Genomic DNA, 25,296 nt, shown 5'->3' with positions numbered 1-25,296 from the left:
ATTTCATTCTGAAGTGGCAGCCAGCAACACAGGCCCAGTTCCTTTCTCTCCTAAATAAGCTGCTAAGTCAGCTTTGCTCAGGATGACTATCGGCTCTCTGCTGATAGTACTCTCATCAGCCAAGAAGTGGATGCGACTGTCACTCAAGAGATGCTGACCGAGTCCTTCAGGAACTACTCCAAGCTTAGAAAGCAGACAGACTAAATTGTAGCATGAAAGGGAAGACACGAATCTGAGGTTTTGTTTAGATATATATCTAGATGCCGGTTATAGGTGTGCCTCAAGCATTTTGTTCTTGAAGTCACATTAAAAAAGAGTTTGTGACCAAAAATCCCTGCAATTCTTGAACAGTAAAACATAGACTGATTAGAGTCCCAAAAGCCATTAGTAACTAGAGCCATCATGTCCTGGAATTAACTTACCTCAATTGCACTAGTGTATTGCTCAAGTCTACTGTCAATCTTTGAGACAACTGCTGTCGTGTGGGTGGGTTTCATACCACTGCAGGAAGTAGAAAAAAGAGAGAAAGAAATTATTATTCCCTCCAATTAAACATTGCTGTTTTGACTGAACCTACTGTTTTAAGCTTTACCTCTTCTGAGCGGATTTGTTCAAAAATTCTGCTCGCTCCTCTATCTAGAAAAGAGAGAAACAAGAGCTATAAGTTAATAAAAAGGCAGCCTGTACAAGGCCAGGCTAAAATGTCAAAAGGTCAATCTGAAAGAGATGCATTCCAACAGAAATCACCACAGACACACACATAGCTTTTATACTTAGGAGCCTATTATGCTACAGATTCATAAGGGTGGATATATTTTCTGCATTAATGTTTGCATCCTGCATATTTCTTCCCTGCCTCATTTGTAACAAGAGAATAAACCACCAATACAGAAAGGAGAAAAGGGAAGACATTTATCTTATGAAAGGGGTTGATATTCACAAAACCTATGTCAAATTTCCTCATATTTCCCACATAAGAGCAAGTATGTATCTCTTGAGACAGACAGCAAATTTAATAAAGTTTTTCTGAGTTGAGACATCAGACTAGGCCAGGTTTGGAGCTCAGCCACGTACCCTATCTCATGCATGTTTTTGCAGGACACTGACAATTTAATTTGAGCTCCAAGAAACCAATCAGACTGTACTCTGCTCATGTTCAGCAGGGTCATTACTGAGTCAATATCTACCAGCTGTTATTATACAAACTCGTATCTTACATTTCATCATTATTTTCTACTCTATGTGTAGGAAAATATTGCAATGTTTTCAGGGAAAAAGAATCATGAAGGTCTCATAAGACTTATGCCAAATCTCTCGATAATTTGAAAGCAAAAAGACTCCATCCCTGAATAAAATTTTAAAACATTTAACGATATTTGCATTCTGGGTCAAGAAATACTTTCATCAGCTTCCGCATGTCTCTTCCATATTGCATTGTTCCACTTCTTGTCCCAGGCTCTACAGTTTTACTTAAGAGTAAAATATACACAGGCAGCTCCAGAGCATAGAAATGACTATTAATCAGCCTGTCTGGATTCCTGTGGATTCCCCCGTCTCCGTATGGGTTGTCCATTTTCAAGTTACTTTAACAGTGAGTGCTGTGGCATTCATGCCTTCAAAATAAGGCAATGACAGCCATCCCTTTAAATGGTTCTCCTCGGTGCCCTTAGCATCCAGGCTGTACCAGAATACTAAATCCCACAGCAGTCCCATCAAAGGACATGCATATTTTATTTCTCAAGCCCATACAAGCAAAAACTCAGGCAGTTCACTTCAGAATTTGCCAACCAAGCTCACTGGAGGAACTCCAGCTAGCATCAGTCCAGCTCAAAGGCACCTCTAAAAAAACATACACAATTTAGAGAGTAATTTACATTAACAGTTTAGTTGCCAAGATATGATCTAAATACAGTCCTGAGTGGAAGGATGGGCTTTGCTCGGATATGTACCAACTGTTCCAACGCACTGTTGTCACAAGGTGGCAGCCACGCACCAGGCAGGAGCTGCAGAGCCCTGCACACCCGCACGGGTCCGCAGCTGCCGCGCTCCCTCTGCCAGCCCCAGCAGTTTACAGCTTCGTTTCACCCAGAGGAAATACAGCCGGGCATTGCCATAAAACGAGCAAGTAAATTATTTGATTTAAAGTGACTACGCAGATCTACGATGGTAACTTAAAATATGTCACCTCTCCTCAATTATGATACAGTAGGAAAAGTTTCCCACAACGCTGATTTCTGGGTCATAACCAGCAATGCATCAGAACGATGAGTTATACCAACAGGAGACGCTGGTTTTCTCCCATGCTCTGCATGAACAGGTAATTCCCCAACTGCACCAATAAGCGAAACCCTGACTGGCAGCAAGGACGAACAATATGGACTATCTCAAAGAACCAGGACTCAAGGTAACCATCTAATAGTTCATTTACAGCATTTTCTACTGCAGATCAACTGAGATTCCACTTGAAATCTTACAAAAGGTACAGATCTTAAAAGATGCTTAAAACATGCTAACAGTAGACTCTCTATAGTCTTCCTGTGTTCAGGAAGGAGAGATATTTCTACACAGCAGGAAAACCTGGCAGTGGTAGTCACTGGTGTAAGAGGGGGATAGGTTGGGGGGAAGATGGACATGTATTCCTGGGGCTGTAGTAAAAAGTCATGGGGTCATTCTTTACTCGCTGGAAACAGCGGTTCTCAGAGCACTTGCTGTGCTATCAGGAATAAGTCCTGGATTGTTCAGAAAAGGAGGGTGAGGAAGCAAACGACAAAATCAATTAAACAGGAAAGCAGAGTTAGGAAGCGACCCTCAGAGCTGAACATGGTCCTCTTCCCAAGGAAGCAGGTGTCTTGTGTGGGTGAGAAACACATTTTCTGCACGTTTATAGGAGAATTTGCTCTAGAGCATCTTCCTCAAAACATAGCATGCATGGAACAGAAGCATACATTGAATACACTTAGAACAAACACAGCTCTATACACACGTGTGTTCAACATATAGGTCAAATACATTTAGACTGCACAGCAACACCTAAAGGTCATTTATCCACTGCACACCACACAAACTCCATGCAAAGAATTTAAAATGTTTGGCACATACAGTAAACAGTATTACAAAATAGATCTGTAAGAGAAATAGGCAAAGCAAGGTGGTTAGCACAAAATGCAAGATATTTCCTCAATTTGAGACCAGGAAATGAGAATAATCTTTTTGCTGCATTCATTTAAACAGGATCTTGTTAAATAGCTTGGACTACGGTTTGTCACCATGGAATACTTTCCAAAGCCTCTGACACAGAACACACACATACTTCGAAAAGTCAACCTGCTAGCCCCTAATTAAATTATGACCGGAGAGAAGGAACACAGGATCTCAGGTTGCATCTCCCTCACCTAACCTCCGTTGCTTGAAAGTTAAGCATTTAGTCAAAACTACTCATTTTGGTTCCCTCTATAGTCAGTGGAGAGGCAGAGGACCTCACCTCACCCTAGGAAAGGTGGGATTGCTTGTCCACTGAGGGTGGCTCTCGCTCTCTCTATGAACTACCAAAGAAGCTTAGATTAGATAACAAAATGCTTAGATGGACACCTACGCTTCTGCTGGTAAAGTCGGATGAAATGAAAGCAATGGACATAAATCAAAACCATGTGGAGTCTCACACCTGATTAAGGCCTTACTCAACGCGGTCAGCACATACAAATGGCAAGGAATAAATTAAGCAAGATATTATAAAGAGATATATGTATGCATTTATCCACATTCAACATTATATAGACGTTTTGTTCGCTGATTGGGCAAGAAATGTCTTGCCTATTAAAAATGCAGTTCAAGCGTGGGTGTCAAAGTGCACTGTCTTCCACCTGTACATTCTCCAAGAACACAAACAGAATGGAAGAGGAATGAGTTAACACACAATTGGAGCCAATGACGTGGGAAACATAAAACATCTAGATATTCCCAGTAAAACTTTTTTCATACAAAGGTATTAAATGATTCTTAGGAATTTTAAACTGTGTATTAGATATTATGCGACAGAAAGTGTTGTAAACTGATGTATAGAAAAACTCTTCTCAAAAAACGGGTCAAGGAGGAAGGGGAATAAGAAATGCATGCAGAAAACAGAAATCCCCTGTATTATAATTTTGCCTCATATCCAACAGATGGAAGAACCTAGTGGAAATCCATTTTGAGTGGTAGTCCCGGGGAGTAAAGTGGCTTCTCCTTATCCTCCCTGAGTGGCCCATGCGCTCTTTTGCTTCATTAAGCACAGTTAGGCTTTTTCCTGCTGTCAGCAGCATCTGTGCAGAATGCATCAATTTATTCCAGTTTACCTGCCAGACTCGAGTGCTGCCATCAGCATCAAAGATGGGGGAAAAACAAATATCACAAATCCTGCTCTTACCACTCTATCTTCCCTCTGCTGTATGAGTAGCTCATCTAGGAAGAACTGATTGTGTGGATCTAATTCTTTCCAGTCACCGCTCCAGCTGTCAGGTATTGAGAGAAATAATGAGATAGGACAAGACAGGTCTTTAAGAAGAGGAAAAAAAAAATCTCAAGCCCTGAAAAGTCCTATCTTCTGGCTTAGCTGTCAGCATCGCCTTGCAGAGGGTGCAGGCTGCCACATCAGCCCGTGTTTCCCAGGAGACATTTTCTGCAAAGACAGGAGACATCCCAGGCTCCCAGCCTCCTGCCATTACTTCCTCCCCTCAATGTCTAACAGCTTTTGCATTTCTGTAGTGGTGGAGCTCACCCCCAAGAGGAGACTTAGTATTGAAATATCCTGTTCTCTCCTGATTAATCTAGAGAATAGTTATACAAGAAGTCAATAAGACTCCTTCCCAAAGAAAACATGAGGAATCAACTTGTCTAAAAAGGAAAAGGAACAAAGATTATGCAGGAAATCTCATTCTTCTACTGCAGCACCATTTGTGTGAACTAAATTAGGGAAAGCATGAGCTAGAGCAGGATGGGAGAGCAGTAGAGGTTGTTCCAGTCTTTGTCCTTATTAAAAAAAAAAAAAAAAAAACACAAGAGAGAGGGCAGAGGCTGAACAGAGATTTGGTACTGCTGCTACGGCCCACAGGGACTCCAGCAGCCCTGAGAAATCCAAGCTGCTTCTGTCCCTGAGCTAGTGATGAATTTGGCCTGTATTTACTTTCCATGCTTCCTCTTCACTGTCCCCTCAGAAAGGACCAGCCCTGGTGCTGTCACTGGGAGGACTCCATGCTGCAGTAGTAGTTCTGCTGAAGTTCTCAGGTTTCAGGGAAATACTATATTTAACAGTTAAAACAACAGAAGTTGTCAACACTGTGTAGGCTGTGATATATTAGAGGCCAGACTAGATAATCACATTAGGTCTTTCCAAATATAAGCATGTATGTATATCATGTCTGTGTTTGTATACATACATTTACACATGTGCATCCGTGAGCCATGTAATACATGGAGATGAGTTGCACATCTCGGTCTCTCAATTCTGAGTCTGCACGTCATGTTAGTCCATGCCCTGCCTGATGGATAAATGCAGTGTCCATAAGATGGTAATATGCCACACTCCTTTTCAGTTTATCTCCCTTCTTTCTTTTGTTCTTCTAGTTCACTTGGTAAACAGCATGCCCTACTTTCCTCATATAAGTCACTCCCAGGAACTTCTTTTTCTTCCCAAAACCTTATCACATCAGGAAGGACAAGGAAGGAGAAAAAGATGGTTTGCCAGATTGTAATCTAGCAGAAGTCAGAATGTGCACATGTATTAATACTGAACCTCCCTTTTTTCATTATTAATTCCAACCGCCCACCCACAATTGTGCATTTAGGGTTCTCACATGACTCATGACACATCTAACCAGATGATACATTAATCAAGGGAGAAATATGTGCCAGATGCTTTACAAGTCAAAAGAAAACTTGGGCAGTGCATAACAAGCAATGAGAAAGTTGTGTACCAACAAGGTTAGACCAGCCTGAGAAGTCTGTCTAAATGAAAGGTAACAAAATATATTGTCTTCTAAAAACTGGAGTTTGACATCAAATTTGACACCAGGTTATTAAAATGAGATTAGTCTCTCCTCAGCTATTGACCACAGAAGGCCAAGAAACAGTTTAGGGTGTGAGTTCAACGGCATTACATATCTACTCTGGCCATGCACAGGCACCGGACTGGAATATGTACAGTATCACCAGTTTCTCAGAGAGAGAAACAGAGAAAGAGAAAAAATGTGTACAGAGTTGCATATATCAGTTTTTGTAACAAACAACTTCTACCTAACAAGCCATAAAAACCAGCAGCAATTATAATCATAAAAAAATTGGACCTTGGATGCTTAGTGACATTTGGAAAATTCCAGCTTTCCTCTAAAAATACACTTAGTAGAATAGCGTAGCGTCAGTCCAAAAGTTCTCTGAAAGCTATTAACCTCCTGCCAAATCCAGTGTTTTTTCCCCACTCTCCCCAAAATTATGATGTATATCTTTCTATTATGTGTTTTCAAGTATAATTTCCTCTCTTCTGAGTCATCTGTGAATTAAAACTCCAAATGTATGTCATAAAAGGCATCTCAGTAAACAGAAAGAAGAAGAAGCAGCCCTCCCAGGAGGGCTGAGAAGAAGATGTACATTTATAGTGTCTGTTATTGACATGGTCTTTTGCAACCGAAATGGCAAGACCAGGTTTATCTACTAGGAGCAAGTTGTGAAGCTTGGCAATCTTCATTTACAGCTGTATGTATTCTGTCCTTGTATTTCAGGTTCAGATATGTCTGAGAAGTCAAAGGCAAGTCCAGTCAAAAGCATTTGGACACGGTATTTGCCAGAACTGGACCCAAAACAGTACAGGGCTGAAGCTCCAGATCGATTCCGAGTGTAGCGCTCTGTGAGCGGAAATGTAATTTTAATGCATTTTGTCACTCCACAAATACAGTTCTTAATCCCATGGAGATCCACTTCATGGTCCAATGAGCTCCTATCTGATAGCCCCCTGCCTTGGTTCTTTTCTCTCCTGGTGCCCAGTAAGGGGCCTTTTTTGACAAATATTTTGGATTCTTAAATGACTAATGACACAAAATGAGAAATGGAAAAGATAGTTGAAAATGATTAATAGATCTGTAGTTTGTGCTTGAGCTGGGAAAGCAACTGGCCTGCACGCTAAAACAGTTCCCAATAATTTCAGTGGGGCCAGGATTCCTCTTCCATGCTGAAAGGCCATTTAATTGATTTATCTGACTTCCAATATAATATAGGCCACAGAAGACCACTTAGAAATTCCTGCAGCAACAGAATGGGTTTTTTTCCTGTTATGTAAGAAAATGAAATCCAGCCCAGTACTTCTAGATGTTATTTTTAGGGGGATTAGACATAAGCTAGAACTCCCATATGGGGCAATTTCAATTAATGATGATTAGGTTTAATATGCCTAAAGACAAAGTAATCTGGCAAGGAAGAAAGTAATTGTGGATGTGGAAGGAGAGAGAGAACATTTGTGATCTTTATCTACTCCGGTTCACTCCTATAATAAATTCACGTTGAAAATCAACACAGTAATACAGCTCTAAATTTCCAAAATAATTTTCTCTTGAAGGTGAAGATCCTTTTTGGACATTTTTCATCAACAAGAACAGGTAACTCCCAGTCTAGGCTCTATTTTTAGAAAGGATCGCTAATTTTCAATCATCCCAATGAATGAAGACTTTCAGCTGAAGGTTTCAGGCTAGGGTCTATTTCAGAGCATTGTCCCACATCTGATTTCAAGTATTTCCACACTGCTTTGGTGTTTGGCTGTTGGTTTGGACTGCAACCCCCATTACTTTTTATGTACTATATAGATGTTAGTGGAGAGGTTACCTTGAGAGATGAACCTTTAGGACTGAAACATTTAAATGGCTTCTTGTCTTCAGATACGCCATCTTCTGGCATCTTTTGACGTTTCTCAGCAGCTTCAGCCCTTCTCCTTTCAATTTCTTCCTTCATCCTCCTCTTCTCCTCCTTAAAAAATACGAATGGTCACTTATTCTTTCAGAAACTACATGACCATTACAGGGCTTTGCAGTCCTGCAAACATTTACCAAATTTTCTAAGAACAGATTTTTATGCCAGTCAAAAAAGTTCAGTGACCTATCTGAAATCTAGCAACGTATTGCTGCTAATCCATCACAGTGTTAAGGGAGCAGGGAAGACAGCTAGTCTGTGCTACTTTAGTGTCTCCTCACAGTGAGGTCACCAAATTTATTGCCACATAGTGCCACGTAAAAAGAGAAAAAAGCACATTTATAAAAATACTCAAATTCAGTTTCTTTGTATCCTCATGTATCATCTTCATACTGTTCTTCTGTCCATCTACTCTGGCACTTGTTGTGCCAAGGTTAGTACTTCACAAGGAAAAATCAATAGGTGCCCAAAAAAGTGAAGATTAAATGCTTACAGTTTTCCCTCCAAAAAGATAACATGAATTTTTACTTCACAAGCTACAAGTCAAACCAGAAGCCCTCAAAGCACAACCAATGTGAGCACTGGTCAGCAGGGTCTGACCAGCAAGGTATTGTGCAATCTCAGCATCTATTGAGTTCTACTGTAAAGAGCTTAGTATATTAAAGCAATTGGCATTCAGCTGCCAAACATTATTACTATTCATCTACCATTTGTTTTCCAAACAACTAAGATTCCTAAATGATGCACCAGAGATTTGGAAATCCTATTTATAGAGTCCTTTGGCAGAGAAAGTATAAGCAAACAGATGTGCTTGGGCACTCAATATTTAAATAGACAAGAATATCTTCCTAATGACATCTAGCCCATCGTAACTATATATAAAATTAGCATTCCAGCTCATCTGCAGCAGACGAATTTTGACATGTGCTTTGTAATTCGATTTGTGTCATGTTAGAAAGACACCCTGAATAAATTAAGAACTCTGTGGCAATAACACTGCCCCCAATATTTTGCATGCCCAAGAAGACAAGAAATTCGCAAGTATCGCAGATGAAATCCTGACTAATAAAGACATTTATTAGAGCCCTATCTTTCCTGAGGCTAGAACTGTAACGTTTCTTTCTACCCTGGATGACTCCATGTTTTACCTCGGGTCCTCACTAGAGCATGTGTGTGATGTGGTCACTTGATATCAAATACGGCATAGTTGCAGTTAAATCTGAAGGTTAGAAAATGGGGTGATTTTAATGCTGGGCAGTATATTTGAAATCAAGGTCTGTTGCGACAGACCATCTCCTGACAGGCACTAAAAACCAACGACGCCCAGAAGAGCACACAACCCAGAGGGCCCAGGTGAAGGGCGCAATTTGAAGCAAAGTCACAGCAGCAACATTAGATCCAAGAAGGAGAAGCACACTTTGGCCTGTATGCTCGGGTTTGGTCTTGCCTTCCTTGTTGCACGCTCCTTCCTCACCTGTGAGCCAGTCTCCCGTGGCCTCATTCTGCCCTTTTGTTAAATACAGACCCATTGACCTCCAGCCCCACCAGCTTCTTTGCCTAAAAGTGTCTGTGCAGACACTGCTGTAAAGAGTTATCAACTAACGCAAGGCCAGTGGAAGTAAAGTAATAACAACAAGGGAATAAAAACAGAGTCCAATACTTCATATTTTTCACTTACCTCCTCTCTAGCTTTTCGCTCAGCCTCCTCCTGCTTTTTCTTCTGCTCCTCTTCCTCCAGGATTTTCCGGCGCTCCTCCCGCCTTTTCTTCAGTTCGTCCAGCTCTGCCGCCGCCTCCTGTTGCTTCTCCTTCAGCTTCTCAAACTCCTCGTTCTCGCCTCGGCGACGGCGCTGATCTTCTAGCCGCTTTCCAGCCTCAACCTGAGACCCCAGCTTCACTTCCTCGGCATTTGCGGTCCCTTTCAAATTGGAGCGGCTGGCAAAGAAATCAAAGGGAAAGTGATGCACCACGGGTTTTCCCTTCCTGGCCAGAGTCACCCACTGCCATGCATTCACCACCAATACGAGAGCCTGGCACTCAGAGATATTGCCTTATAAGACCTTTTGCTCCTTGCAAACTACAACAGGCCCAAAACATTTTCATCAGGAGTTAGTAGGCTGGGATACTACAAGGAGCACCTCTCCCATCCGCTGCCAGGAACGAAGGACTCTCTCGTGTGCTTCTGTGCACAGGAGCTGCACCACCCTGCCTGAGAACTCAGGCCACCTCCATTTTTAAGATAATTCAGTAACTGAGCATCTCACGTAACTTCATCAAGAGGTATCACATCTCATCACCATCTCTATGGTACACAGTAAACTGTTACAGTTTCACACCTCTGCTCTGCAGCTTGTGTACAGAGGAAACATTTCCAAAAGCATGTTATACTTCATACAGAAAACAAAGCAATGGAAAGCCATAACTAATTCCTCTCTGTTGATTTTAAATGAGACAAATTTACGTATTAAAAAACTCTTAGCAAAAATATTATGCTATGTTCTGTGTAATAAAAGATGCACTAATCCTTTGCTTTCAAAGGCAAGTATTTTTTATAAACCCTCTGGAAAAAGACAAGCATCTTTGGGGACAGAATAAATTACTTGACTTAGGGAAAACAGAAGGAGACAGGAGAGGGGAGAGAATCTTACAGCTACAACAGTGTTTTAAAAACCTAAAAAGGTTCCTATCTCATCTATAACACCTATCACTTGAACTCTCCCAGCCTGTATGAACAGAAAGATTCATCAGATCTTTTGCTGATATTTTCCAGGGAAAGTATGACTTTTTATTAAGGAACTGGAAATTATTTATTAATGGCAACTTTCCACAGGAGAAAACCAGAAGTTTTCCAACCAGCTGCAATATATGAGACAGAAAGAAAGAATATTAAAAAAAAACCCAAACCAAACCAACAAACAAAAAAACCACAAAGATTTTGCATAGGTGAAGTGCATATTTCCAACAGAGTCAGATAGCATCGCCTAGTTAAACAATTACCACACCAGTCTTTAGACAAATGTCTACTCCCTGAGTGCATTTAATATTACTGCTGACAAGGAGATAGGTACCTAAGAGGTATCAGTGTGCTATTCACAAGAGTCAGAAAGGGAATGTACTTACGGATTTTTTTTTTTAAAACTTTCTACTCTCTTCTGTCAGCATTTAAAAAAGCTGGATGTTAATGACTTCATTAATGCGACCAGAGTGTTGCAGAGTATGATACCACAAGACGGTACAAATCAAGTGTTCCAACAATAGCACTAACTGTTAGAGATGATCAGATTAGAGATGACAACATGAAGAAAAAAAATCATATAAATTTGCAATCCGGTGAATCACACCCAATCCTGCAAAGGTGCTCTTCATTCAGATAGATGCCTCATCTAGATGAAGTTAACCATATGAAATAGGCTGAATTATCTGTGGTTTCAATATCACAATAGAATCTACTAACACAGAGTCCTCTGCCCCAATATGACCTTACCAAATTGGATTAAATTTGGTTCTATAGGGGCATGCATGATTTAGGAATTGTATCATTAAAAAACATACGGCAAAATAGCATAACCAAACTGACGCCATGATGTGAATTCAGCTGCCGTGCTTCATCTGTGCAAGGTCAACACTAAAGTAGTAGGACCTGGCACTTATTTTGCAATGTGTTTACTTGGTTTTAGAAAGTATTTTCTATGCAAGAGTGTAACATCACAAAGCAAAGCTAAAGAAAACAAAATGTCCCAGAGATCTGTGAATGTATGTACCCCCGGTACATTGTCATGCCTGATTTTCCAACCTAGAGTTACAAGTACGTAATATATATTTCCCTCATATCACCTTATCACAATCCTTTTCTGCTCCAGGCGCTATTCCTGAATGTGTTTTTGCAGTGGAATCACTTAAACCATGAAAGTAGAACCACAAGATCACCCTCCACCATAAGCATCAAGTTAACGTAAGTGGTCACGAATAAGGGCTTGCATCAGGTAGTGACATCTAAATAAAGAAAGGAACTCATGCTTTTTTAATGAAAAATACATATACAATTAACTAAAGCATTGTGAGAAAACATTGGAAACTTTATTTGAAATTTCATTTAGCCCATTCAAAAACAAAGTGAGAACCAAAGTGAGGTGCAAGGTATGATTTTGGGTGTCCAGCCTGAAATACCTCTGATTCAGTTTGCAGAAGTACTGAACCCAAAATGTTCCACAAGCCTCTATAAGGCACTAAGTATTTTAAAGGATCCAGTGCATCTATCCTGCACAGGCCATGAGAAATCCCTGGCTATTTTAAGACTTTCCTGCTTCATAGCAAGGTTGTAGCCTTTGTAGCAAACATCCTAGGAACCTCACTATTTTTTTTTTTTTTTCCCCTCTTGGTCTCTGAAGTCTGTGTTGCCAGCCCACCCAGACCTGCAAGCTTCAGGACCAGAGAAGATGCAAGAGGTCACTTCTGATAGACATAATGATATCCCTGGCAATGGCAAATACTCAGCCCTCAGAATTAAAAGAACAAAGAAGATAACATTTGCCAAGATTCTTTTAATAAATAGCCACTCTGTATTTTATCAGCACAGAAGAAAGGTTAGTCCTCAGTGACTTCAGTGCAGATAGCCTCAATGAAATTAACAGCTACTGTCAGCTTTCAACTGATAAAAGCCAAAGGTAGAATCTAGTCTTTTTGTTTGGAGACCTCAGGTGACTATTTTGTCCTCCTTATAAACAAGAGCATTTAAAGTTTCTAGCTTATTTTATTCTCACGCAGCTTACAGTACTTCCCCTACTGGTTCCGCATGATCCAAAATAGCAAACAATAAACTGGCAGTAATTCTCCTTATTTTCCTCCACCTCCCAAACCCCTCTGTTTTCAACAGATTCTGGGAATCTCTGTTCCCTACTGTCGACATTGGCAAATTAGCATTGAGATGCTGGGTGGAGGAAGAGTTTCGTAAGCACCTCTTTGGTGCTAAGAAATGAAGTTGGTTGCCAGCTTTCAGCAAAGAAGGAAAAGGAAAGAAGTGGTTTGTGGAGCCAAAAATGTCAGAACAATGTGAAAAAACATGTTACATCATATTTAGGACTTTTGCAGTCCTGCATGAGAATAGGGAGGAAGGCAGGTGGGAGGGAAGATGGGAAGGGGAAGCCATAAAATGGGTTTTTATTCTGTATTTCTCTTACTGACTGATGTAGACAAACAAGACACAGATAAGATTTTTCTTTAGCCTCCACCACCCTGTTTTATTCTCAGTCCTCACCACTGAGAGTTAGCCAAGTTACATGCTTCCTAACTAGTATCTGATATGTTCATGTAAAAACAAGAAGACAGACAGTTCCAAACAAAGCCCAACAATGTGGGGGCAGTTCGTTAGAAAATAGGCCAACAGCCTTAATTCATACCTAACAACCCAAGGAACACTAGAGCCTCTGCTGATGTTGCCAACTCAAGTCGTCTACTCAAGCTGGTAAAGGGCTATTAAACAGGCTTCTTCCCACATTTGGGAAATAGTAGAAGAAAAACAGAAAAAGAAGAAAAAGGAGTGGAAACTCAAATCTACATGTTGCCACTAAGGCCTGTCTCCCACAGGAAGTAAAGCAAATGAAAACACAACAAAAATATTTTTAGAAAACCATTCTCATGTTATTGATGATGTGACCCAAGTCATGAAGCAGGACAGTTCTGAGCAAGGCTGATTTCCTGCTATTCCATCTCCATCTCTGTCTGTCTTTTGGCCTTAGGTCAGGGTGTCTCTAGAGACTTTTGAACTGCATTTTATTTTGAGAAAGTTTGTTTTTCCCGGAAGAATCACAAGCGGAATGCTGAGATACAACAGTAAATCCCATCTGCCATGCACATATTTCTAAAACTGCATGGAGAGCTTAACCTTTTCTTTGCCTGTGTCAATGTAAAAGAGGAGGAGAGGTGCAGAAGGAAAAAAATTTAGATTTCTAACCTATTCATTCTGTTTTTCTGCTAAAAGGAAGAACTGCTCTGCTTCATGTATCCCCTCCTTTTAGCAGGCAGAATCCTTTTTTAATAATCTTTTTACTAGAAATTTGTTACTTTCATTGAATTTCCCAATATAGCCATAAGGCCAATATTTCCTTGAAAAGAAAAATAAAATCAAACTGTGATACAGCTTATAGAAAGACAAAAAATAGAACATTTTGGCTAGGAGAGGTTTCCGCCTACCTGAAAAATCACTTTTTTAGAGAAGCCATTAATTTCAAGCTTTGCCTTGAAATCAAGAGAGAAGCTCTTTCAAGAGTTACCAACTGGATTGTGCTCCATACTGATATGCAGAGTCTGATTAAAAGCAGTTGGGTAACCGGAAATAGGTTACGTCAGTAAAGGTTGAGATCTGACTTAAAAAATTAGAGAACACAAAATCTGGGCTGTGGTCATTACTGGCCTCTGTGCAGACATTAAAGATAAATGTCCTCCAAGGAAGGAAAACCCCAGCAGAGCAAAAATAAGCCACTCGTCTCTACTGAGGGAGCAAGACTATTATTTACATCTGCTTTCTGTACTTCATTTTGCTACTGCAACAGTGTGGGGGCAGTTCATTAGAAAATAGGCCAACAGCCTTAATTCATACCTACAACCCAATGAACACTAGAGCCTCTGCTGATGCTGCCAACCGAAGTCTTCTACTCAGCTGCTACAAGGCTATTAAAGACAGACCCAGAGATGGCCTCCCTCTCTGCTCTGCTATAATATAAGCAAGCCCAACGCTCACTTGGAACTTACCCAAAAGCATTCTCAGTAGACTTAAGTTTTGGGACAGTGAGTTCACGTTCTCCGTTCTGTGCCTTTTGTTCAGGAACTCCCTTCTTACGATCCCAGATACTTTTCATTTCCTCTTTGGGTGCTTTTCCTTTATCCTTGTCATCTTTTACCTGCTCAGGAGATACCATAAATCACAGGACAAAAACAAAAAACAAACAAACAAACAAACAAAAGAAGTCACAATGAGGTATTCTAAATGACAGCAGAGGAACACAGATTTCTTGGTATTAATGATTAACTAAGCAACTGTCTTCAAAATGTTTATGTGCTTTATGGCAGTAGTAGTCTGTAAAGCTCTAAACTGTGACCAACCACCACTCTGCTGTCCTGCTCTGAATTCAAGATCAAAACATCTTGAATAACATTATCAGTCTTCTGTGAAAGTTTAGTGCGGCCATGGGACTATACTACCACATTGATTCATTCTGCAGCTGCACCCCACTGAGGCACCCCAACCCTCTTCCCTCCCACTGCAGCATCATTCACCTGTTGCCTATTAAGATTCTGGGTTGCAAATTCTTTGGGACTAGGCTTGTTGATACATTCTTGGTACAAGTTTTAGGGCATCGGAGCAATAAAAATAACAAATAACCTTCACCGATTGTCAAGTTTGCTCGACAAAGTTCATGCTCTTTTCAGTATCGTAGCAGATGGGTACTTCAGTATTGCAAGAAAATTATCCTTATATCAGAGTAAAACTTACTCTGACAAAAAGCACAGTCCTATCCAGGCTAGTCATGGATAGTGTTATCAGACATGAATATTTAATCCTATGAAGAAGCAAATGTTCTCTCTGGAAACACTAGAGCAAAAGTTCCTTCTATCCTTACAAAGCATTGTCCTATAATTCTTAATAGTAATCAAGTATATTTAGTGCATGGATTTCACTTTCCAGTATTCCTTCAGAGCTATGAGCTTGAAGTATTTCTCAATACCGCAGATGGCCTGATCCCAGCATGCTGAGTCATGGCTAGATGCTGATAAGAGGAGGAGGATATGGATTGATTTAAGTTCTTTATCCTCAGGTAGAATTATTCCCACTCAGTTAGTTAGACTACCAGCCTAAATAAACTTTCAACAACAGCAGATGAAACATTTACCTCCAAAAAAATTTTTTTTTCCCAGCTCTACCATGTTGGAGGAAGATTCTAGCTGGCAAGCAAGAAATACCTTCTGTGAAAAATTCATATGAAGACCTTTAGAAAAAAAATACTTTTGTCCCTTGGAAGCCTGTTGCCATCCCATTTGCTAAATAGAAAGAGAAAGAACTTCCTAACAGTCCTGTCTGCAACACAATTGCTTTTATGGAGTTCCGAGCTGCACCTTGAAATAAAAAACTAATACACACCACACCTCCCCCGCCCAAATCAAATCAAAATTCTATCCTTCCTCATCAAAGAAGAACTTCTGGAGATGCAGTATTACCAATAAAGGATGAGTTGAGGGTTTTCAAAGTCAAGATCCTCCTAAGGCGTTGTATTAAGCCGCTGAGTGAAGTCCCAAAGTCGGCCTCTGACTTCACCTGAGGTCAGTTTGCTCGCTCACAGAAACTCATATGATGGACAATGCCAAGGTGGCACACACTACAAGTGAGTACTGGGTCGTTAAACTACTTGAGCAAATTTGCCACTGGTGAGGGATGTTGGACACAACCCACAGAGACATTCGCTCTGTCCTGAGAGCAGGCTGCAGCAGCGCAGGCTTTCCCCACCCTCTCCTGCCAACGGGCTTTAGCCACGACCTGGCAGAAGAGCCCTGACAGACAAGAGGGGAGTTCAGTTTCCATGACCGTGCATTTTTTGGCCATGATGCTATGACCGCTAGCAAACAAGGCCATTATTGCTAGCAGCCTCAGGGAATGGTTTTCTGTTTTCTAGGAGCAGGGCTGAGACAACCAGGGCTATTCATTGAGCCTAATGAATGCCATCATACAGTAACATCTTTTGGGTGCTCCCAAATCTGGGCAAGATTGTAGCTAGTGATCATGTTCACAGCAAAAATCTCTGCTGCCTGTTAGCAATCTCCTACCCCTTCAGTCCCAGTCAGGGTGATACTGACACCGGCGATGTTGATTGTTGCAAGATTTCACATGCCAGGATGTCTGCGTTGGGATTTTGAGAGCATAGGATTTCCTTTGCTGAGATTTTCATCAAGACCTTTCTAAGTCTCATTAAAAAGCCAATACTTCCAGCTGCCTGATATATTGAAGTCCACTGGGGAGGTTCATATCTCTTACATATTAATTGAAATTGCTGAGAAAACTAATATTAAAACAATATAGTTTAAAAATTAATAGGTTAGGAAATAGCATGTCAGAAGCCAGTAGGATTTATGGTAATGTGCCTGCACTTGAGAAAACCATTAATACAACTTGGCCTCTTTATTCAAAAAGACGATAAAACAAGATAGTACAGAAACATCTCACAGCTTTTGGGCCCAATCCTTCTCCTACTAATTTTAATGCCAAAACAGAGATGGATTAGCACAGAAGCAGAAACCATTATGTCCCATTCCAAAGGCAAGCAACAGAAAAAGCACTTTCCCTTGTCTCAGTGCTTCCCTAAATTACAGGCTAATTCAGCTTCTGTTGAATTCAGTAAAAGGGACTAGACTGACTCCAGTGGGAGTTGACAGGTGGTATTACCTAAACTGAAAACAGTTCACATGCTCTCACAAATCTTGACCATCAAGTCAAGATAGAACATGACCAAAAGCATGTTTAGCTAATTTCCAGCTTCATTCATTTATATTTTAATCTTTCTCTACACTGCTTCTTTCCTGTTAGGGTGTTATGCTAATATTTGAGAGTTGAGATTTCTAAATCTAGAGTTAGAACACCTTCAGATCGCAGTGAACCAGTTACTGAGGTTGGGGCCACTTGGCAAATTTGATTCCTTATTTGGGCTCAATTACTTGGTGACTTAAAAGCTATAGGCATCTGGGTCTAGGGCTTCCATTTAGAGCCAGCTACCATACCCAAATACCATGAGAAAAGCAACTCTTGCAGCATGTCTAGCCAAACTGGAAGCAGGAAATACCAGGAGTCTCACATCATGAGAAAGCTTGTTCTTACGAACTTTCCAGGCCACTTTTGAGAACCAAAAATTGTGGGGCAGTTCAGAAAAGGAGACAGATTTTGCTTGCTAATTTGATCAAAACCTGAACTTCGAAGATTTTGGTCACATTAGGAAAGGGCATGTGGTTGTGTTGCACAACTGCAAAAGCAAAATCTGATTATGTAGATACACTGCATTCCTTCAGGATCTTGTTCATGATATACTGCCATCCTCTTAACTGCATATATGGTTCAGAAATAGGCCTCATTGAATTTGTGTGTCCTTGAAGGGGGGAAGGAGTGGAGATGGGAGCCTGACCTTGACTTGGTTTGGAGTCTGAGATTGTCAATTTTTCTTCACAAGCCAAGAAGCAACAACTGAGATTTTTCAGAACTGAGCAAAACACTTTGAATGCTCAGCTTGTTACACATGCAAAAGATTTACCTTTCAGTGGATGGGTATTCAGCACTGCACTAAAAGTGGGACTCTCTTAAATTGTCTTAGCTTGAGTATCCAAAAATGGAAGCACTAAAATCACAAGTCACATTTAAAAGTCTTACCAACTTCCTGGAATAATCTAGCCCTGTGGGTATAGTTTAAAAGCATGATGAGAGCTCCAGTGAGAGTTGACTGAGCTCCACATAAACACAAGCAGGACGATTGTGTCTCAAGTCCCCCCCAAATCAATATTTGTTGTCAGTTACAGCCTCCTTTTTACATTTACTTGTAATATTCAAAGATAGTGCACAACAGTGAATATTACAAGCCGATTCTGTCTTGTAAGAACTCAATATAATCCATCCCTTATTTTTTGCGCAGCTCTTTCCTCTGCTTTCGCAATCGGGTTAATTTAGAGTAGAGTGATTGTTTAGTTTTTCTAGTGCACTATTCTGAAGAATCTCCATCAGGCCTCATTTAACTCTTTCCCTTTCTAGAGTAACTTACTCTAGTATTGCCAATCTCTCTCCCTGTTCATTAGGAACCTTTCTTCTAACCATCTTCATCACTTCATTTGCCTTTTCAATCTCACGTGTACCTTACTCAAAATATGATACCTTGGATATGACACCTTGCCAGCCAGGCAACTGGACATAAAACCTTGAGACATGATTTGCTCACCTTCTGAGGATGAGCTAAGCATCTACAGCATGTTCCACATTAATCCAACAACTAAGGACACTGGACCGGACCCTCTACAACCCTGAATGCTCCCAAGCAGCTGGACAGGCAGCAAGCTGCCTGTTACTACATCTCTGTGCTGCGGCTCCTCCTTTAAGCCACACAGGCCTGGCTGAACCCAAATGGGTCCAAATCTCCAAGGTCCTGACCAGTCTCGATGTCTGATTAGAATCAGGGGATATTTTGATACCTGCTGCATTGAACCAAAAGCATAGTTGCTACACAACATTGAACGTGGCTACCTGTATCCAGCTGTAACCTGAAGAGTAAATGGACCCCAAATCTTATTTACTTACCATACAGTAAAACACCATGGCACCAGGTCCTGTGTTTACAGTGGAAATGCAATGCAGTAAATTTTGTAGATTTTCTCTTTAAAACAAAAGAAGAATCTTGTGTGTGCATGGTTTATATCATGGGGCATTGCAGTTTGGGGGAAAATAATTAGTTAAGGCAGTCAGGTGGCCAAAGGGCCTAGATTATTATTATTATTATTATTATTATTATTGTAAGAGTAGGTCTCAGTCATAGGGAAAAAGTTCACAGTAAAGTGGGAGGAAACCAGGGAAGGATGATTAGTTGATACAGTCCTGAAAAATTCATCCCTAGGGTGCAAACCATCCTTGTATCATTGACCGAACTGAGTTTCCTGAAATATTTTTTCTAAGACAAACAGGACTTGGTTCTAAACCCCCAAAAGAACAAAATACTTAAGCATTTACTTCATTTTAAGCACATAAGTAGCTTCATCCCTATTTATTTCAGCAGGATACCCACGTTCTTGAAGTGAAGCACATGCTTAAGTACTTTGCTAACAAGCAACATTCAGTTACAGGTCCCTAATTTTCTTATCTCGAGTTTCCCTACAACATCTAAATCAATGGTTTACAAGTTACCTGATCTTTTTTGGAGGTAGGTCGGAGCTTCTCATCTGGTAACTTTTCCTTTTTAGCTTCCACTGTAACCTCTTTTTCTTCCCCCTTTGTTTTTGGGGTTTTAATAATTTTTTTTTAATACGAAAACATCGCATCTGTTCGCAACTTTTGTTTCTCCACACTGTGTTCATGTGCAGCCACATCTCCATCATATGCTGCTGTGCCCACATCTCCGTGTGCAGTTGTGCTCCCTCCACCCTCTCCAAATGCTCCCATTCCCCCATCTGGGCCTTTCTCCCTTGCGTGGCATCATGCTCACATGTCCCAGCAGAGAGCCCTCTCTTGTGGTTGCATTTAACACACACGTTCCTCACACAGTTTACCAGGTGCTCATAATATTTTGTGCCAAGATGTGTCTGCCTCCACCTCATGTGTTACTGCATTAGGCCAGTTTATAGCAGCTGAGAAAAAAAGACAGCAAAAAAACATGCAGGAGTCTGAACATGCAAGGTTTTCTTTGAACGATGGAGTGAGGTCAGGCATGTTGTGCACTGCATTATTGATAAGCAGAAGTTAGGTGCTTTATTTTAAAAAAGAGAGAGCACGAGTATTAGTCATTTCAATGCAGGAATAGATCTGTGAGGAAATTCCAATTCAATCTTTTTTTTTTTCCTTGCATTACATTTCTCACAAACCACAGGTGTTCTTATTTTGGTGCAAAATGTTTACTGTACCTGTTTTCTTAGGAAAGCTGCTTGAGATTTTTCCTCTTGTACTTTCTTCTCTTTTACCTGTTTATCTTCTATTTTCTTTTCTTCCATCTTTTGTTTTTCCTTTAATTTCTCTGCTTCTAGCTTAGCCTTTTCTTCAGCTGCCCTCTTTTCCTCTTCTGCCTTAGCTTTTGCTCTTTCCTCAGCTACCCTCTTCTCCTCTTCTGCCTTAGCCCTCGCTCTTTCCTCAGCTGCCCTCTTCTCCTCTTCTGCCTTAGCCCTCTCTCTTTCCTCAGCTGCCCTCTTCTCCTCTTCTGCTTTAGCCCTTTCTCTTTCCTCAGCTGCCCTCTTCTCCTCCTCTGCTTTCTGTTTTTCCTCAGCTGCCTTCTTTTCTTCCTCTGCTTTTAACCTCTCCCTTTCTTCTGCCTCAAGTTTCTCCCTTTCTTCTGCTTTCTTCCTTTCTTCCTCAGCCTTTTCCTCATCCCTCAGCTTCTCCTTATCTACACCATCAGTTATACTTTGCTCCCCTTCTGGCACAGCATTTGTATCATCCTCTGCTTTGTGTTCCTCTGCATTTATAGCTAGATTTTTTGTTTCTGCTACCTCTTCTTTATCTGTGGATTTTTCTGCTGTCACATCTACCTGATTTTCCTCTATGGGGACCTCCTTTGGTTTCTCCTCCTGTACCTCCTCCTTGTCTTTTTCTTCTTTTTTTTCCTCTTCTTCCCCATCTTGCCTCCAGTTGTTCCTTTGGTATGATTTGGTAACCGTTTCTGTTTCCTCAATCTCATAGCGTCCTCGGCGTGTTTCAGCCTTTTCCTCTTTCCCCACGGTCTCGTTTTCTTCCACATTGTTTACTTCTCTCCTGCTGGGCAGTGACAAGCTCCCATCTGTGATCGTGGGGTCAAATTCCTTTTGACGTTCCAGGGCTTCCTGTAGACGTTTTTGGCGTCTCTCCTCCCGTCTTGCCAGTCTCTCCAACAATGCAGCTTCGTCATCTGTTCCCCCTGTGGTTGTAGTACGCTTGGTTTCCTCTTCTGCCACACTACATAAAAGTGACAATTTTGCATTAAAAAAAAAATCTTTCTAACAATGTATGCGCTTAGCTGTTTCTAGAAAAAAAAAGCTTGCTGTAACATCATTCCATGGTCTGAAAACAGAACAGGTTGCATACTTCAAAATTTAGCAAAATAGTTGCGAGGATTAATTTTAACATTTCTACATGTATAGGAATGCTGTGTTTCACAATGTCAGAACCTGGAAAGCTTCCCTTCTAGGCGAGCTCCAACAGCCACTGAAGTCCCCAGGAGTCTTACTGACCTCAGTAGGCACTGGAATAGTCCCTGCTGCTTGGAGCAGCTGAAACATGAACAGCCCTGAAAAATTCACCTCCCCCTCTGCACCCTGCAGCAGAATACTTGGAAGACCTTAGCTTGCTTTGAGGTCCCCTTCAGCTTGGCCTGAGGCGTACATGTCTTATGCACAGTCTTCCCACCAGGCAAAATTTTTGAAGATGCTACACAAGTAAGATACTTTCTGACTTCAGTGAACTTCTTTAGCAACAAGAAGCTACTCCTGTTCAGCAACAACATCCACAGATACAGTCCATAATGGGATAGCTTGGCAATTAAGGGTGCAGTGAGGTTGTGATTGTCTGTACAGGGACAATAATCTGTTAGAAAATGGAGTGAGCAGAGCACCTAATTTAAGACATGCATTCAACACCTGTAGGTATCAGGACTGGATCTCGCTTTCAGTCCCTAGAGGTTTTTTGACTCTTTCAAAATTCACCTGTTTAATTCTCCTGTGTGCAGGTTTCTTCCCTCTTTCTAGCTTTTTTTTTCCCTCTATTGCGGAAAAAGATCATAATCTACAATCAGAAATGTTGCTGTTTTCCTATCTATCTATATCCATTCTCCTTGTCTTTAATGGAATGCTACTTGTGCTCAGTATCTATTAGCTTGATATCACAATGTTTATTTCTGGTCTGCTCTATCAATTGTGTTATGGCTACTGGAAATCTGGATATATTATTTGTGACTATGTGAAACTGAATAAATGATGGACAGACTGGAAGGCCAGCTCTGCCCACTGAGCTTGTGACAAGTGGCGCCTCACTCCATAAGCTTTTCTGCTGTTTATAGCTGTATGACCCTGACAATGCCAGATGAGGGCTGAGGTCTAGCGCTCACACCCAGTGCCTTGCAGGCATGTTTCAGCTGCAACTTGAGGCCTCGGTGCCCACCATGACACCTATAAGGAGGACAAAAGATGTGGAGGTTTGTGAGGCCAGAGGCAGTCATGCCTGAGGGAATGTGACAGCGGGATGCATCAGAGCTATTTCCTTCCATGAGCCCCAGCTGAGTTACCCCACAGACAGCCCTGAGAACACCCTGGGAATGAGTTATAAGTATGGCCTCAAGCACAGCTTCAGTGATGCTCCCACCCCACTGTGTAGACACCGCCAGTGGCGCTCCTCACAGTGTTAGGTCCTCTTCAGAGCAAGGATGGCCAAATCTGGTGCTTAAAATTTATGTAGCAAAACAGACCTCTTCAAGATACTTCTCTACTCTGAACAAAACTTACTGTTGACTTGTCAGTAAACAACATCAGATGTTTACCTGTTTTGGGCATTAACTTCTGATTTCTCCATTACTTCTCCTGATGGATCTCCTTCTTCCTTTTGCCGCAGTCTCTCCTGTCGAGCCCGTCGACGACGTTCTCTGGCGGCTTCTTCCTCATCGTCATCGTTTCTCTGGTAGGACAGCCTGCAACAGAGCATCAGGGATATGGAAAAAAAGGGGCTGTAGCATATAGGACACTGTGACCGAAAAATTACAAAAAGCAGCTGATCAGAGCACAGTAAGCATGGCTGCAGTGGCTGTGCCATATGCTGTTTAGAAAATAAACTGTCAAGTTGAGATGCATAGTTTCAAAGCTTGGTTTTGGGGTTTTTTTTTCGGAAATGAACTTGACAAAATAGTCATAGTGAAGGCAGCAGCCACACCATACTGTCACTTTGCTCCTAGAAAACACCAAGACCATAAAAGCCCAGCTCCATAGCTGAGCAAACATCCTGCTAGACTGCACCATGATCCTGCCAGAATGCGCACAACAGCGTTTGAGCAGACTATCGCTCCAGCCCATGTAACTGAAACTGAACTTAACCAAGCAGCTTTTTATTAGCGTCCCTCTAAATATAACATGCTTAAAATGGTGACAGTATTCTAAAATTGAAAGACTAGAAAGCAGGGAGACACAAGTATGACAACAGCTCTCAGTGCTCGGTTCTGAGTGCCAAACATCTGACACCTACAAAATTTTTGTGAGCCCGAAGCCCTGCCAGGCCAAATCATACAAGATCGCTGCTGTGATGAAAGCCTACAGCTGAGAACCCATTGTGTTCATCTAACCCAACAGATGATTACATTTAGTTTCATCCTACTTGAAAAGGAAAGCAAGACATTACAATCCTAATAATCCTGCAGCCCATTCAAATCTTTGCTGAGGTGCATTATTACTGTGTGAGATAAAGGGGAAGGCCTGCATTCCTCTTATCTTTTTGTGCAGGGAAAGTGAAATAGGAAGCTAACATGTGCCAGACCCAGTCAGGACATTCATTTACTTTGCTTCCAGCAATGGTCTGATACACGATGGTTAAGAAGTCACCTTTCCTTATGTAGTCACCCATCTAAGTTAGCTGTACAGCAATGCACATAGAGAAAAAAGAGCTCTACACTGAGTAGAAACAAGCACAGTTAAATCTGTGTTTCAAGGACTATTTTAACATTGAAAGCAACTAAAACATTTTGATTTAGTCATGAATTGGACTCTTTGGGTCTCAGCCTCTCCCATCGCCTTGTTCTGGTACGGCTTTTCTCCTTTTCTGAAAGAAGGGTGAAAGTATAAGTTCAGCAGAGATTGAATTATCCCAATTTTCCTTTAAAAATTAAAAATCGAAGTTAAAAACCCAACATGGCTCAGCCACTTGCCAGACCTGGAACAACGTTTTCATCCCATGCAACTTTTCTCAGCCTCAGCGTATGAAGGATTTGATTTGCTACTTTCATGCTCCACTTAAGAGCTTGCAACCTTTTCTTTGTAGAAACAGCTCCTCTCAGAGGGTGAAAACCATGAGCAGCACGGCTGTGAAGGATCAGAGTAGCGGAAAGAGGAAGAAAGGAAGGAGACGAAATAAAAGCACTAGAGGTGACGCAGGGAAGGCAAGGAAAAACACTGTCATTTGTAAGCAATTTAAAGGGGGATCAACATTTCATTTAGGGCTAGAACAGAAAGCATATAAATACAATCATAAACCAATGGGGTCTTTAATTTGCAGAAGAAAGAGACTCTCTCTGGAATAAAACTGCATTAGCAAAGTGACCACAGAAAGCCCACTTGTTAGTAAGATGTTCTGGCTGCAAGAAGCCTATGATCTTTTTAGCTCTGAACTCCAAAGGTAAGGGCACAAGAGAGGGCATGCTGCTCTTAGCCTGTGGCAGCTGCATAATGGCCATGACTGAATTGATTCCCAGTGCCTATGGCTCAGGATTTGTCTTTGCAGTGAGACCACAAGAAGATGAAGTAGTTTATCCTACTCTCTGTACCCACACAGAACACTCTTACACAGCAAGGAGAACAAGCACTTTTAAAAGTCTCTTCAAAACACCTGCTTAAAAACCACTAGTTGCTCAGAAAACTAAAAAAAGAAAGAAAAAAATACCCAAAGCAAAAAACTCCCACCAAATTGTACCCATTAAATAAG

The 25,296-nt window shown here is 41.2% G+C and overlaps 1 protein-coding gene across 11 annotated transcripts in view; it reads right to left on the bottom strand.

Annotated features, from left to right (window-relative positions):
* The window catches only part of CALD1 (caldesmon 1), a 199,485-nt gene that overhangs the window by 9,493 nt on the left and 164,696 nt on the right, over nucleotides 1–25,296 (bottom strand). For 5 of the 11 annotated variants that reach the window (XM_075159832.1, XM_075159851.1, XM_075159842.1 and 2 more), the window contains 7 exons: nucleotides 23,153–23,299; nucleotides 21,174–21,576; nucleotides 14,673–14,821; nucleotides 9,605–9,860; nucleotides 7,843–7,983; nucleotides 593–636; nucleotides 423–501 (listed from right to left, as the gene is read on the bottom strand). In XM_075159832.1, the coding sequence (XP_075015933.1) occupies nucleotides 423–501; nucleotides 593–636; nucleotides 7,843–7,983; nucleotides 9,605–9,860; nucleotides 14,673–14,821; nucleotides 21,174–21,576; nucleotides 23,153–23,299 (1,219 nt within the window). Of the gene's footprint in view, nucleotides 1–422; nucleotides 502–592; nucleotides 637–7,842; nucleotides 7,984–9,604; nucleotides 9,861–14,672; nucleotides 14,822–19,842; nucleotides 19,927–20,555; nucleotides 21,577–23,152; nucleotides 23,300–25,296 lie in introns of all 11 variants that reach the window. The other 6 variants (XM_075159782.1, XM_075159799.1, XM_075159789.1 and 3 more) reach the window with 2 other exon arrangements.

The sequence above is a fragment of the Calonectris borealis genome, chromosome 1 (genome assembly GCF_964195595.1).
Source record: "Calonectris borealis chromosome 1, bCalBor7.hap1.2, whole genome shotgun sequence".
NCBI classification, from domain to species: domain Eukaryota; kingdom Metazoa; phylum Chordata; class Aves; order Procellariiformes; family Procellariidae; genus Calonectris; species Calonectris borealis.
This window is presented reverse-complemented; position numbering and strand designations above follow the sequence as displayed.